The sequence below is a fragment of the Schistocerca cancellata genome, chromosome 1 (assembly GCF_023864275.1).
Source record: "Schistocerca cancellata isolate TAMUIC-IGC-003103 chromosome 1, iqSchCanc2.1, whole genome shotgun sequence".
Taxonomy (NCBI): Eukaryota; Metazoa; Arthropoda; class Insecta; order Orthoptera; family Acrididae; genus Schistocerca; species Schistocerca cancellata.
Genome location: NC_064626.1, coordinates 947,126,532 through 947,142,834, shown reverse-complemented (window position 1 = coordinate 947,142,834; position 16,303 = coordinate 947,126,532). Strand labels below are relative to the sequence as shown.

General features: G+C 41.2%; 1 protein-coding gene across 1 annotated transcript in view; it reads left to right on the top strand.

Annotated features, from left to right (window-relative positions):
- Positions 1-16,303, top strand: part of LOC126088199 (ATP-binding cassette sub-family C member 5-like) — a 274,779-nt gene that overhangs the window by 246,350 nt on the left and 12,126 nt on the right. The window contains exons 23-24 of the mRNA XM_049906328.1: positions 6,593-6,782; positions 15,534-15,772. Coding sequence (XP_049762285.1) covers positions 6,593-6,782; positions 15,534-15,772 — 429 coding nt within the window. The remainder of the gene's footprint in view (positions 1-6,592; positions 6,783-15,533; positions 15,773-16,303) is intronic.

Sequence of the window (16,303 nt, the reverse complement as noted above, 5' to 3'; positions counted from 1 at the left end):
GCCACTTTGAGCAGTGGACGTTACATTTCAGATGTGTTACGACCTGTGGTTCTACCCTTCATTCGATCCCTGCGAAACCCTACATTTCAGCAGGATAATGCACAACTGCATGTTGCTGGTCCTGTACGGGCCTTTCTGGATACAGAAAATGTTCGACTGCTGCCCTGACCAGCACATTCTCCAGATCCCTCAGTAATTGAAAACGTCTGGTCAATGGTGGCCAAGCAACTGGCTCATCACAATACGCCAGTCACTACTCTTGATGAACTGCGGTATCGTGTTGAAGCTGCGTGGGCAGCTGTACCTGTACATGCCATCCAAGCTCTGTATGACTCAATGCCCAGGCGTATCAAGGCCGTTATTACGGCCAGAGGTGGTTGTTCTGGGTACTGATTTCTCAGGATCTGTGCACTCAAATTGCGTGAAAATGTAATCACTTGTCAGTTCTAGTATAATATATTTGTCCACTGAATACCCTTTTATCATCTGCATTTCTTCTTGGTGTAGCAATTTTAATGGCCAGTAGTGTATTTATTAACTCATTATATCATTTTATTTCTTCACGGGTATTGTTCATCAAAAAGATAAGATATCTTCACTTGCTTGGTCGCAAGGTTGTATTTGACAAGCAACTCCTGATATTTTGCCCATTGTCCTTTCTTCTTTGCTAGGTTGAACAGCCTTCTTACTTGCTTCCTTTGCACTTCCAGATTTCTGTTTCACCTAGGTCTTAATGGCAGATGTCACTGTGTGTGCCGTTTCCTCAAAATCTGCTGAGTTCTTTATCAAATACTGACTTCAGATAGGAGTGAGTTTAGGTGTTTTCCTTGGATTTCTGTAAGCCATGGTCTGCTTAACACCCATTTCAACCTCAAATTTATTACATGTGTGGTCAAATAAGGATAGCTTCTTCACCACATGTCTTTGTTTGTCATAACTATCCATTAGAGTGAACCTGAAAATTTTGTCAGTTACTTCTTCTTGTTCTTCTGTTCCTGAAAGTAGGTTCCCTACCCCTATCCAAGGTTTCCAGAATATTTTCTAGCAGTGGCCACTTCACTGTGTTGCGTTTCATCTGCGACACTTGCTCCATCCAACTTGCCACCATGGTCACTTGTGATGTGACTGCAGACGTCCACACACATGAACATTCCTTGTGACCCTCCTCCTATTTGTGTCAACTGCGGAGAGCACCATTCTCCCTGTTCGCTGGACTGTGCGGTATTTCAGAAAGAGTGGAAAATAATGGAATTATAAGACTGTGGACAGGCTGTCCTATACAAAGGCGAAACAGAAATATGACTGCCTAAACCCTGTGTGCGTGATCTCCTATGCTGTAGCTACGATGGTGGTGCTGCCTACTCTGGAAACAGTAACCACACCTGCTATACCTCAAACAGTAGGCCCTCAGGGCTGCCAGACTACACCTGCCCCCTTATTGCTTGGTGGCACGTCTCCTTCCATTAGCCCCATAACTACTTCTTTGGGAGCAACCCCCTCTCCCCTCCCCAGCCATGTGGACATTGGTCCCCACGTCTTCACATCTTGGCCAGAGAAGCAACAGCCTCCTCAGACTTCTCTCTCAAGGAAGAAGGTTTTAAGACTTCTAAGGCTTTTGCTGCAGTGAAGCTGGACACCAGCTAATGGCTGAAGGAGCCACACAGTGCTGATCATAGGGCTTTCTGATCATCATTGGTTCCTGGCACACACTCAGAGAAACCCTCCCAGCCAGAGAAACCAAATGAAAAGTGAGAGATCAGAAAGAAGCAGCCTGACAAGAAGAAAGAGATTCCGGTGAATCCCACACCACAGGTTCCAGCAGCCTCCAATTCTAAAGATGAGAGTGGAGATCCTCGTATCCCCTGAGGACTTTGATCCCCCCAGAGCTTCAGACCCAATGGGCACAGAGGCAACGAGCCCTCAGCATGTGGTTGAAGGTGACCCTGAGGCGTAAATGCCTCCTTGGTGACTTCATGCCTTCTCAGACCACAGAAAGTGTCATCCGCCAGTGGAATTGCGGTGGTTTTTCCCCCACCTGACTGAGTTAGGACAACTCTTACGTGTTACAACAGCTTTTTGCATTGCCCTTCAGGAAACCTGGTTTGCAGCAGTGAGGACACCCCCCCCCCCCCTCCCCATTTCTTGGCTATTGGTGGTATTACAAAAATCGCCCAGACTGTAATAGGATGTCAGATGGAGTCTGTATCTATGTCCTTACCTCTATGCATAATGCACCTATGACCCTTCAAACACCTTTAGAAGCTGTTGCTGTCAGGGTGAGGACAATACAGGAAGTTTCCATCTGCAACATCTACCTTCCTCCAAATGGTGAAGTACCACAACATGTACTGGCTGCACTAATTTCGCAACTCCCTCCACCTTTTCTACTTCTGTGTGACTCGGACACCTTTGTGGGGTGGAAACAAGATTACTGGCCATGGTAGAGATGTCGAACATCTACTAACTCAACTTGACCTGTGTCTCGTAAATACTGATGCACCTACTCATTTCAGTGTGGCATGTGGCACATAATCAGGCATTGATCTCTCCATTTGCAGTCCTGGCCCTCCCACTATCTATTCACTGGAGAGATTAAGATGACTTGTGTGGTAGTGACCGCTTTTTGTTCTTTTTGCCCCTCCACCAGCATCACTGATCAGGGTTCTTGCCCAGGTGGGCTCTTTACCAAGGCTGCTGTCACCGTTGGATCTCTGTTGCATGGCAACATCGATCTGATGATCCAGAACATTACTGCTACAGCTGAATCGGCAGTCCCTCTTTCCTCAGGTTGCCCCTGGTGGAAGACAGTGCCTTGGTGGTCGCCAGAAATAGCTGATAATCGTCATAAGCGGCACTCATCTCTTGAGCACCTAATTGCCTTCAAATGGCTCCGTCCCCAGATCTGTCAACTCGTCAAATGACAGAAGCAGTAGTGTTGGAATGATACGTCTCCACCATTGGAACATTACTTCAACTTCCAGGTGTGGATTAAGCTTAGACGCCTTTACGGATATCAGACATCTGCAGGTTTACCTGGGATTTCCACACATGCAGCTGCCTACACTAACCCAGGCACAATTGCAGAGTGTCTTGCCGAACATTATGCTCACCCCTCTGCATCTGAGCATTATCGCCCCACCTTTCATCTCCTAAAACAGCAAGTGGAATGACAATATCAATCATTTTCTCTGTACCACCCTGAGCCATATAATGCTCCCTTCACTGAGTGTGAACTTCTCAGTGCCCTGCTGATTGTCCTGACACATCCTCGGACCAGACTGCATCCATCCCCAAATTTAAACATCTGTCAGCAGATTATCAATGCCACCTTTCTGCCATCTTCAATCACATCTGGAGTGGTGGCAAATTCCCATCCCAGTGGCGAGAAAGTATCATCATTTCATTGCCAAAACCTAGTAAGGACCCCATCAATGTGGATAGCTATTATCTTATCAGTTTCGCCAATGGTCTGTGCAAGCTGCTCGAATGGATGATGAGCTGGAGGTTTGTTGGTTCGTTGAGTCTTGGGGCCTTCTGGCTCCGTCACAGAGTGGTTTTCAAGGTCTCTCCACCACTGACAACTTGGTATACCTGGAGTCCGCCATCCGAATGGCCTTTTCCTGCCATCAACACCTTATTGCCGTCTTTTTTGACCTGGGTAAAGCATATGACACCACATTGCACCACCGCTTTTCATGAATGAGGTCTCTAGGACTAGCTCCCAATTTTTATACAGAACTTTTTGTCGCTCCGTACCTTTAGAGTTCGAGTCAGTGCTTCACACACTTCCCCCATATCCAAGAGAATGGGGCCCCGAAGGCTCTGTATTGAGTGTCCCACTCTTTTTAGTGGCCATTAATGGTCTTGCAGCAGCAGTCGGGTTCTCAGGATCACCCTTTTTATGTACTGACGACTTCTGTTTTTCCTTTTTCTCCTTTACTGTTGGTGTGGTTCAGCATCGACTGCAGGGAGCCATATGAAAGGCGCAGTCATGGGCTCTCACTTACGGCCTTCAGTTTTCAGCCAACAATACTAGTGCCACGCATGTCTGTCATTGTTGTACTGTTCACCCACATCCGGAACTTTACCTCGATGACCATGTACTTAACATAGTGGAGACTTATTCCTTTAGGCCTAGTTTTCGATGCTTGCTTAACTTGGTTCCCTCATCTTCGTCAGCTTAAAGAAAAATGCTGGTGGCATCTCAACTTTCTTCGATACCTGAGCCACACCAACTGGGCTGCAGATTGCCCTACATTGCTTCAGTTGAACAAAGCCCTAGTGCAGTCCCATCTTGACTATGAGAGCCTGGCATATAGTTTAGTATCGCCCTCAGCTCTGCAGCTGCTGGACCCTATACACTACTGTTGAGGTCGATTTGTGATGGGAGCTTTCTGAAGAAGCCCAGTGATCAGCCTCCTAGTGGAAACTGGGGTTCCTCCATTACAGATAAGGTGACAACAGCTGCTTGCACATTATACCACCTACATTCATAGTTCACCTCAACATTCAAATAATCTTCTCCATATCCCTAACACGGTGACCCATCTCCCGCAGCGGCGGCCTAGATCAGGGATTCCAATTGCAATGTGTGTCTGGTCCCTTCTCACTGAACTTGAGAATTTCCCTCTGCCACCTTTCCTGTGGGTACACTCAGTGCTCCTTGCTGGATGGCTGCAGTGTTCTCACTGCGAAGTGGCCATCCGTCATGCTCTTGAGCATAGGCCATACTTGGCTGACTCACAATCACATCCTACGTTATGAGGACCCACCTCAGTGTTGCTATGGTCCATGTCTTGTTGGACAGCCCAGTTTAAGCCACACTGAGGAGGGGCCTTCCTGCCATGCTGTCTTTGGTGTCAGGAGACAGTGCCTCAACGGCTGATCTAGTTTTACATTTTTTTCAAGAGGGCGGTTCTTAACACTCAATCTAAGGGTGGGCATCTGGCTTTCTCTTTCACCCTCCCTCTCTTTTACCTCTTCATTGCTCTTTCTTTGCAGTTTGTTTGCCTTGGTGTTAGTCTTTTCCATATTTGTGTTCCTCTAGCCTTGTGTTTTTTGGCTGGAGAGTTTAGTGTGTTGCAGAGTGGCTGGCTCATTCTTTTTTATTCTTGTGATCAGCCAGCCCAGGCCATCTGCTATATTGTTTTAATACCTTCCACCACTTTTTTTCCTTTAAGTGCACATTTCCCCCTTTTGGTTTGCTTCTTTCGTTTTGTCTTTCTGGTTGGTTCCCATTTAGTTTTACGCATTTTTACTTTCCCCGTCTCCTTTTGGGAATGGTTTTAACCCGAGACCTGTTTGCATGAGGAAACAAGACCCATTTGCATGGGGAAACAAGACCTGTTTCCATGAGGAAAAAGAAATTGATGACCCTGTACTTTGATCCCTTTACTCTTAAAACCAGCCAACCAACCTGTGTGGAACACAAACAACACACTCAATAAAGATTTGAATTGGATTGGAGATGTTGAGTGGACACACACACACACACACACACACACACACACACACACACACACACACACACACACCTCCTCCTCCTCCTCCTCCTCCTCCTCCTTTCATACCTATGCCCCTATATGGTCCTGGTTCAACGATTAGACTGTTTGTCGAGCTGACACCAGGGGCATAGGCGTAGGCATAGGCATGTGATTTGTGTGTGTGTGTGTGTGTGTGTGTGTGTGTGTGTGTGTGTGTGTGTGTGTGTGTGTGCGCGCGCGTGTGCGTTTGTTTGTTTGTTACGCTAGCCAGGACTACTCTGAAAGCTGACAAGTCATCGTCTTTTTTATGTGGACCTATTGACAACTCAACACCTCTACTTTTCAGTGAGTAGTCTACTTCAATCCAAAAGTATATACATTCTACCAGAACTTTCGTACAGCTTTAAAACTCTCATTCTAATAGTAAAAATTGCTACACTTTCGTTACAAAGAGATGTATTAATTCCTCAGAATAATTTCACAAATTCTGTAAGCTTAGCAGGCTCTTAGAAATTTTTCTACAAATTACAGAAACTTCTTTCTGAAATAATTGGTCAAAAACTGTGCTTTCATATAAGAATTTTTTGAAGGCTAGATGCAACACATGTTGCAAATTCAAGTTTAACAACAGTAAATGAAAAATTTTTATCTTCAAATTGTATATTGTACAGAGCATACATAAAACACACCACTCTGTTGTGGTCAGCAGACCCTGGAAATGTTGAATGAGCAGAAACAGTTTCCTGTGTTGCAGTATAAGTGAGGTGATTCTTGTGGACTCCATTCCAGTCAGTCAGCATTCACATTATTTCACTTTTTGGATGTACGTGAACAAGACCTGTGCAGTTTCATTAGCTGAGCTACCACGTTCCAGTTCTTGTTTTCTGTGCCAATCCACCACTTGGTGGTGTTGCAATAAGTCAGATGGTTATCTCCACAAGTTGCATTGCAAGTACATCGGGCTGCTGACATGATAAACTCTTGAAAGCTTTCAGTGTGTGACACACTGTGTTATATTTATTTGGCTTCAAGAACTGATTTAAATGCACTGTTTTAGATTTATGTTAGCTTGTTTAAGCCACTTCAAATGGTAATATGCTACTTTTCAGGACCTGCCAGAAGAAGCAGCAGTGAAAATTCCAGAAAACTCTCCACCTGAAAATTGGCCATGGGCAGGGGAAGTAGTAATGAAGGATGTTACACTTCGCTACAGACCTGAACTTCCGTTAGTGTTGCAGGGTGTATCTGCCGAAATCAAGGCTGGTGAAAAAGTGGGCATTGTTGGCCGCACTGGAGCAGGTATTAAATTAGTTAACATACACTGTATTTAAAAAAAAATCATTTAAGGATATTTATAATATTTTAATTATGTGAAGGTATTTTCTCACTGTACCAACATAAGTGGCTGTACTGAAAAATTTTTCGTTGCTTGTTGTTGATTTTTTTTCCCCTCTCGTTATTACTTTAACTCTTCGATAAGAGTCTGTCATCTGATAGAACTCAGTGATACATAGAATAAAATTATTCATTTTAATTTCATTCCTGTCCCTTTTCCAATTCCCTGATGGAATATGTGCAGTATTGAGTTGAAAAATTTAGTGTTCTTCTTGAATAACATACGAGGTGCATTCAAGTTCTAAGGCCTCTGATTTTTTTTCTCCGGACTGGAAAGAGATAGAAACATGCGCATTGTTTTAAAATGAGGCCGCGTTCATTGTCAATATGTCCCAGAGATGGCAGCACCTTATGGCAGATGAAATTTTACCGCTAACGGCGAGAATGAGAACTGTTTTAAATACTTAAAATTGCGACGTTTTCCTTACTTGAACAGCGTGCAATCATTTGTTTTCTGAATTTGCGTGGTGTGAAACCAATTGAAATCCATCGACAGTTGAAGGAGACATGTGGTGATGGAGTTATGGATGTGTCGAAAGTGCGTTCATGGGTACGACAGTTTAATGAAGGCAGAACATCGTGTGACAACAAACCGAAACAACCTTGGGCTCGCACAAGCCGGTCTGACGACATGATCGAGAAAGTGGAGAGAATTGTTTTGGGGGATCGCTGAATGACTGTGGAACAGATCGCCTCCAGAGTTGGCATTTCTGTGGGTTCTGTGCACACAATCCTGCATGACGACCTGAAAATGCGAAAAGTGTCATCCAGGTGGTTGCCACGAATGCTGACAGACGACCACATGGCTGCCCATGTGGCATGTTGCCAAGCAATGTTGACACACAACGACAGCATGAATGGGACTTTCTTTTCATCGGTTGTGACAATGGATGAGACGTGGATGCCATTTTTCAATCCAGAAACAAAGCGCCAGTCAGCTCAATGGAAGCACATAGATTCACCGCCACCAAAAAAATTTCGGGTAACCGCCAGTGCTGAAAAAATGATGGTGTCCATGTTCTGGGACAGCGAGGGCGTAATCCTTACCCATTGCGTTCCAAAGGGCACTACGATAACAGGTGCATCCTACGAAAATGGTTTGAAGAACAAATTCCTTCCTGCACTGCAACAAAAACGTCCAGGAAGGACAGCGCGTGTGCTGTTTCACCAAGACAACGCACCCGCACCTCGAGCTAACGTTACGCAACAGTTTCTTCATGATAACAACTTTGAAGTGAGTCCTCATGCTCCCTACTCACCTGACCTGGCTCCTAGTGACTTTTGGCTTTTTCCAACAATGAAAGACACTCTCCGTGGCCGCACATTCACCAGCCGTGCTACTATTGCCTCAGCGATTTTCCAGTGGTCAAAACAGACTCCTAAAGAAGCCTTCGCCGCTGCCATGGAATCATGGCGTCAGCATTGTGAAAAATGTGTATGTCTGCAGGGCGATTATGTCGAGAAGTAACGCCAGTTTCATCGATTTAGGGTGAGTAGTCAACTAGAAAAAAAATCGGAGGCCTTAGAACTTGAATGCACCTCGTACAGCACTGTGGAAAAGGAATACGTAGATTCAGAGAAACCAGCTATTAATAGAAAGCATCTGCTCTATTAGCACACACTGTTTTTCTTTGTTTGTAACTCAGATCAGAATGCCCTTCCATATGACCAGTTGATCATGGAGCCAACCTAAGCATAGTCATACGCAGGATGCTCACCGATGTGGTGTGGCAAGTGACATGACACATGGTGTGGCAGAAACACACATCAACAAAAGTTTTGCATCAGTCCTTTCTTTTTAAGTTCATAGCATAGAAAACGGAAAATAGCTCTGAAGCATGCATATATATTTATTTGGAATGTGTCCATATCATCATAAAAATCACATTTCTGCAATGACAGAGTTGTCTTTTCACATGGGGATTTTCCACAGAACTCCTGAGCAGTGTCAGTACTTTGTGGAATGTTACCTTGTTCAAATGCAGATTTGAATCTATCATGGCATACTGTCGATGAGATCATCAAGACAGCCCTGGTTCAAATTATACCACATTTAATTGTGAGTCTGTCTAAGTTGTGTAGAGTACGTAGTAGTTGGATACGTCCAAAAACAGCTCTTTTAATCAATCCCACCCTTGTTCGATTGGTTTCACATTTGGAGAATAGGCAGGCCATTCCATTCTGGTGATCCTAGCATGCTGAAAGAATGTGTTGATGAAAGCAGTATGATGAGCATGCCAGTTCTTATCCATCAATATGAAATTGTTACCAAAATGTTGGTGATACGGTCCCATTATTTGTTGCACAATATCTTCCCTCTACCATAGATCTGTGAAACTGACATCAACGACGACGAGATGTGTGCTGTGGCCCTTTCTAATGTCACCTCAGAGCATCACTCCATCATCATCTTGCTGCCCATATAGGGAACAGAGTTGGAGGCATTCGTTATTACTGGATTGTCTCTAAATGTGTTGTCTGTGATCAGTGTACAAACAGATCCAAATTTGGTCCATAAACAACACCCAATGCCAGTCCCGGGGAGTCCGTTCAGCATAATTTCTTGTCCACCTGTAACAGTGTCCATCGTGTAGTGTACAATGTGATCATCACCATGGCCATTGGAAATGGGGATTCGCATTATGCAATCACTTCCTAACATTTTGGTGTGACACAAAATGTCTTTTAGCCTTTTTGAACATCGACTTCAGTTCTGGAACATAAATCCCATGGTTCCTTTCACTCAAAAGCATAGATGATTATGGTGTGCACCTTTTGGTTGTGGAGGGACTGTGTGATAAGTTCGCAACGCTACTTGTCAATTGGAACGGAGTTCATGTCCACATCATATCACTGTGACTCCATTGCACACATTTAGCAGCAGCTTCACTGGTTGACAAGCCTTCAGAGCATTACTTGATGATGAGGACCTCCCTGTTGGTCACGGTTATACTTTGTAGCAAGATAACTGTTCACTCTGCTGTTCCACAGTCTCTCTGATGCATCCATATATGTGCCTTACCTTCAACTGAAATGCTGAAATCCTGCAGTGTGTGGCATTCTACCCATAGGTTGCACTCATGGTAACTGTGGGTACATGTACAAGAAAATTTCATTGGTGACCTTCTGATGGATATAGGAACAGTGACAATAGCAACACGTCTGCAAAACATATCAAAGTGATGCAAAACTTTTGTTGATGTGCGTAGGTGGCAGTGGCATCGTGAAACCATCAACAGCGATGCCAAGCTAGATACACCAGTTTCCGGCTCATCACCATCATTAAGCACCGTCGGGCATTGCCAGTTCTTGGATGGGTGACCATCTGGGTACACCACATGTTGTTGACAATTTTCACTCTTGTCTTTACAGCAGAGTGGAAAGGAAGGGTGGTGGCGTAAAGCCCCTTATCACCAGTCTCTGCACCAATGTCCTGTACTAAATTCCAAACCTCTCTGCAATGTCTTCGTTCGTTGGATGGGTTCATTAAGCTTGGCGGTCCCCCTGGTGCTGTTCGAGAGGAGTAGATTATGTGTCAGCTACCTTCTCTCATCACCATCATCACCACTCCCCCCCCCCCCCCCCCCCTGCTCTCTAATCTCTCTCTCTCTCTCTCTCTCTACACACACACACACACACACACACACACACACACACACACATTCTCACTTTACAGTCACGTACACTTAACAAATACACCTACCTACACAACTCTCATACTTCACGAAGGAAATGTGCCTGTGGGTGCAAAGGATAGGAACAACTTTTCCAGTTAGGTGGCTAATCCTGCCCTACAAGGTCTCCCAGTGATTAATGCCACATGACTTTACTTTTTAATGGTTGTGACTCAACACCAATAAAAGTGTAAAAGTGATTCAGCAGTAGTTTCGTGGCACCATGTCTTCAAACACTGAAAGTGTTCCGGCTTTAGTCAACTTAATTAATGTTAACCATTAAAAGTTTAGAATAAATTTTGGGTTCCTTCTTATGGGGTACTAATGTGTATGGAAGTGGTACTTTTAAGGTGTTTAAAGGATTGAATAGCATCCACCTTTTCGTACATTTTTCCGAGGGACCCACTACTGTTAAAATAATAATGGCTGAAACCCTTAAAGGCAATAGGGGAACATCTGGAGCCTGAATGTTTACCAATACCAGACTCAGTAAATCTGGAAGAAAATAGCGGATTGTTACTGGGATTTCTGGAGTCAGGGTTAAAGTTTCTGCTGAATCTGGATCAACATTTTGCAGTTAAAATCCTTGATCTTCGTAGTTGTTTCAGATGCAGATGGATTATTTTTATCTGTCGCCATTGAGGAATATGGCAGCAATGATGATGGAAGAGTATTTAAAGAAAGTTCTAATGATTAAGCATTGTTTGGAGATGCATTCCTGCTTCTGGAACATGCGTGTTTCTAGGAAGAAGACTGCAGATTTGCTTATTATTTTGCTGCAGATGAATGTCTCTTGCAAAATAAACAGTGAGACCATATCCTGGCACACAATTATCAAATGAAATGTGCATATTTAATTATGGATTATCTGTGGGGGAGGAGATCTGAAAAACGTTATTTGTGTTGAACATCCAGATGTTGGATACTTGAACTAATTGTGACATGAATAAAATCAGTTTGATAATTCAAGCTTTATGTTTCTTTCATAACTTTTATTCACATTCACGTTAGTGTATATTCTAAGTAATCTGTGCATCACAATGTAGACACATCAAAATTTGGAAAACTAACAATGACCTACAAATAATGCTGTGGGTTGAAAAATCATCTCTGTAGTTTCTTAACCCAAGTGGGGTATTGTCTTTCAGAACAATGGGGTATGTAGCTATATACCAAAAAGATCTGGTATTGCATAGAACCAAAGAATCAGTAAAAGAATTTGCAGGCATGTGTTATCTGAAACTACCATGTGTATTTCTATTTAGTTCTGTATCTGCTTTCTCCTTCGCAAATAAATTAAATTAAATTAATTTCAGTCACTGTACTCTTTTATGATGTTTGACTTGCAGTCTTTTTCACTTTTATCATGGGCATTCATGTTTCTACATTCAGCACCGCTGTGATCGTAAATAGCGGATATGTCTTCAAAAGACCAACAAAATTAATATTGCATTCCGGCTTGTCTCTCATCTTCCTGGGTACACCAAGCAGGGTGGCGCAATGGTTAGCACAATGGGTTAGATTGACTCGCATTCAAGAGGACAATGCGCTATCTACATAATCATAGCTGTGCATGTGCAGTAATGCCTGTTTTCTGGTGCTCTCTGGCAACAGCTCAAGTGCACCAATTTCTTACAGGTCGCTGGAAATTCTGCATGTGCTGATTTGAAAAGTGTTACTTTCAAACTGAATTTCCTTTTACGTGAGATGAATAATGTTACATGTGGGAAAGTGTGATGAAATCCGTAAATCACAGAGCATTTGGTTCTCATTTAAAACTTAACAATTTGAGGACCAGCCACTTAGAAAAATTTTGGTACCAGAAAACCAGACATTTATGTCATTATTTAAAATTTCACTGGGAAATTCTACACCGGCGTACAAAACCTTAACCATTCAAAGGATTGATAAGGTATACAGTTACGATGGGAAGTATACTGCCACTTAATGCAGAAAAAGTGTATTTTCACCTGGGAAAAATTGTGTGTTCACTCGAGAAAAATTGTACTTTTAAACCGGGAAATCCAGGAAAAAAATCCAGGGTTTTTTCCCTTGTTGGCATATACACCCTTTCATAGCATTAGCTGTTTTGAATAGTGAGTGCTTAAAAATGACATGGTGTGAATGTTGTTAAGAAAGAAATAAAAAAAATTAATACAGGAAAAAAACTAAAAAGGACAAATTTAGTGCTTGATTCATGAATGACTTTAACGTGCAGATGGAAAATGTGGAGACATTCATACCCGACATCTCTGTGTTTAAATTATTTACCTTCCATGTCTCTTTTTATGTTTTCTTGTTCTGAATCTCATCTCTTGTAACTACTGTTCTGCCTGCTTAATATGTGATTTCTAGCTCCGTTTATCAATAACTTTTTCTGCTCCTTCTGAGACTCTCAGAAAAAATCTTACAGCTGCATTTCATCAACATTGTCAATTTCTCCTTATTAATAAAACATTAAGTGATTAAGAAGCTTAATGAAATAATGTAATCCACAACAAGGTTTTGTAACACTCACCAGCTTGTTAATAAATACTTAATAAATAGAGTACAAAGATGTGGGCACACCTCTTTTTGTGTCACTTAATTCCACAGTTACCAGAAGATTAATTAGTTCAGCCTTTCTGAGACAAGTGGAAATGAGATGGCAGCAGAGATAAAATTGCTCAAGTTAATATATATATATGAAGAAAACAAAATCTAAAACCATAAAGCTAAACAGAAAGAGTTAACACGACTATGAGGGAAGGTGATATATTACTCCTTTCAGTAGTGGTTATGAGTTTTTATGTATTTAGAGGCATATATGTGTATAATTATTCATAAATTTACTAAGGAGTGATACCATTTGCCCACTTGCTCATTTCAGATTTTCTTCCAATTTTGTGTGCTGATTTACTAAATGACCTAAGGAAGATTGATCTCTTCATGTACTTTGTTGAGGCAGGTCTCCTTTCAAGACATTGTTGTATAGTAGTGTGTTTATAAAACCTACAAGTTTTGTCAATTCAGAGTACATAGTTTGTGAGATACATAGGGCCAAATTTGGCACAAAGGATAAATTAGCTGCATAAATAAGTAACATTTAAACCGTTGTGTCTCAAAGAGGATACCTGATCCATATGTGGTGTTAACTGCCATTTGAAATAGCACTATTTCATCTACAAAATATCAGAAATCCTTCCTTGCTTTTTTTCCATGAAGGTCTACAATTATCAAGTAATGTTAATTTTGTAACAGAGAACTGATAATTTTTGATCCTTTCTTTTGATATCAGTGCATGCATTTGTATTTTACTGGTAAGAGAAGTACAATTAGTACAACCTTGTATCTCATCGTATATGTAAATTAAAGGGATGACAATTGCCAAAAACTGAATTTTGTGTGGACAGCAAATAAATAAATAAATAAACCTGGAAAACCTCCACCCATGGCTGGACATGCCTGGCTATTGTGCATAGCTTTGTCTTGGCCATAGGAATATCCGTGTTTTACTAACAGGTAGTGGTAAAATCCACCAAGAATTAACTCAAGCATTTAACTGCATACGTACAATTACTTCAAAAATATCTACATTTCATGATGCACCAAAATTTTCATTTGCTTGAGAAAATTAATAATTGTATATATTCAACGGAAAAAAAGCAGTTGTGGAAATTTGTTCTTTTACGGCTGGAAGAATGCTGTTTCAAACGATGGTTAACACGAGTATGGATCAGACCATATTTTTGAGATGCTATGGTTTTTAAGTTGCTTATTTTTTGGGGTATTTTTTCTTTTATCAGCTTCAACCTCATACATCTTAAGTAGTATAAACTCAAAAGTGATTAAAACATGCAGATTTTATAAAACAGGCTACTTGCCAACAACGCCATGGAAGAAGAGCATTGTAAACTATTTTGAGGGGAGGAATTTAGGATCATCATACCAGTTACACACCAATTACCACAATATTCACTGAAATATGAGCACTTTATAAAGTTGACAAGAATTTTTGAGTCGTCGTCATGACATTTTGTCACTCTTCACTTAAGTGTGTCTTATAAAGTATTGAAATTTGTCTAAAAACATGGGTAAATAATTTTGGCGACATATTTATGAACAAAATACGTGATGTTTGAGTGGAAAACACCTCTGAAACTATGGGACATTTTACTTCAATTTTTGGGTGGTTTTCAGCATGTCCAAAACCTATCTACAGAGATCTGTGATTGTCATTTTGTTCAGGGAGTAGCTACCCATTTTAGACAGACTTAAAGTACTGGTGGTTGAAAGTATTGTTTGCTTACGTCCTTGGTTTTTATGTAATTTTTGTGACCACTGTTGGAAATCATTTTCTGTAGGTTATGTCTGGATTTAGTTTGTGTTCCTGTAAGAAATTTTCTTAAACAAGGTAGAAGGCAGTTACATTTTGCTGTATGGTTTGCACATTTCAATCTGCTGCCAGGCTGTTTTGTGCTACCAGTTGGATCCACATTACCACAAAGAGCATTGGTATAGGTGAACACATTCTCACATTTGAACTTAAAATAAGATCATTTAGTGTGAAGACTGACTGTGCTGCCCTTTTATAGCTTAATGTAAACAGTCAATAAATCTTATAGATATCACTAAAACTTGTGCTGTAACCTCTTATAGTAAAGTTCAGTTTGCAGTTGTATGGAAGAATTTTGTGAACTCTGGATGCATTACTCTTTTACCAAAATCAGTTAACTAATTTGTCAGATATAAAAATAATGTACTGGAGTACACTGAAATATATGTTTAAGAATAGAGTGATAAAGAGCAGCTAGTAAGTAGCACTTTCTCAAAGAAGGTGTTGTGTACTTTCCGATAAAATGGCTTGTTGCTTCATAATGGCTACACTCTGTACAATTATGTTCAGAATTTTATGTAATGCTAATCTTGTTTATACTCATAGATTTTGCTTTAAACACTCATTTTATTCTCTGTCTTACTATGTGAACATTAATTATTCCAGGCAAATCATCTCTTGTTACTACACTGTTACGACTCACAGAACTTTCTGGAGGGAGTATTCTCATTGATGGTATTGACATATCAAAAATTGGGCTTCATGATTTAAGATCTGCCATAGCCATCATTCCTCAGGACCCTGTACTCTTTCAAGGAACTGTGAGATACAACTTAGATCCATTTAATGAGCACACTGATGAAAAAATATGGGAAGCACTAGAAAAGGCACATCTCAAAGAAAAGGTATATCTTTTTTATGTCTTTGTTTAGAAACTTTAAATTTAATAACAACTCTAAAATCTGAACTAGGACTCAAATTAATAAGAGTATAAAACATATACTTACCTGAAAATGCAGCAATCATGGGGACCATAAATCATTCTGTTGAAACCACAGTTTGAGAGAAAGAACAGGGTATATACATCCTGGGAAATCTGGGAAAAGCCAGAGAATTTTTTCAAGTGGAAAAAAATGTGGGAGAAACCCGAGAATTTTTAGAATTCAGGAAATTTTTCATTCTTTTAGTTTTCACTTAAATTTTTGTAATTTTGACTGGTAAGAACTGTTACCCTAACAAAGAATTTTATTTTATTCTGCTACTTCAGCAGTAAAACATAAATAAAAGAAAAACACCAAAATAAAACTTTCTTTGCAAAGAAAGTGCACCATTTACACCAATAAAACTCAGTGCACATGCAAGCGTCTGCTGACGGCAAAATGTGTCAAAAACTCTGCCGTACTTGTAACGACAAACTGCTTTGATCCAGGGCCGAT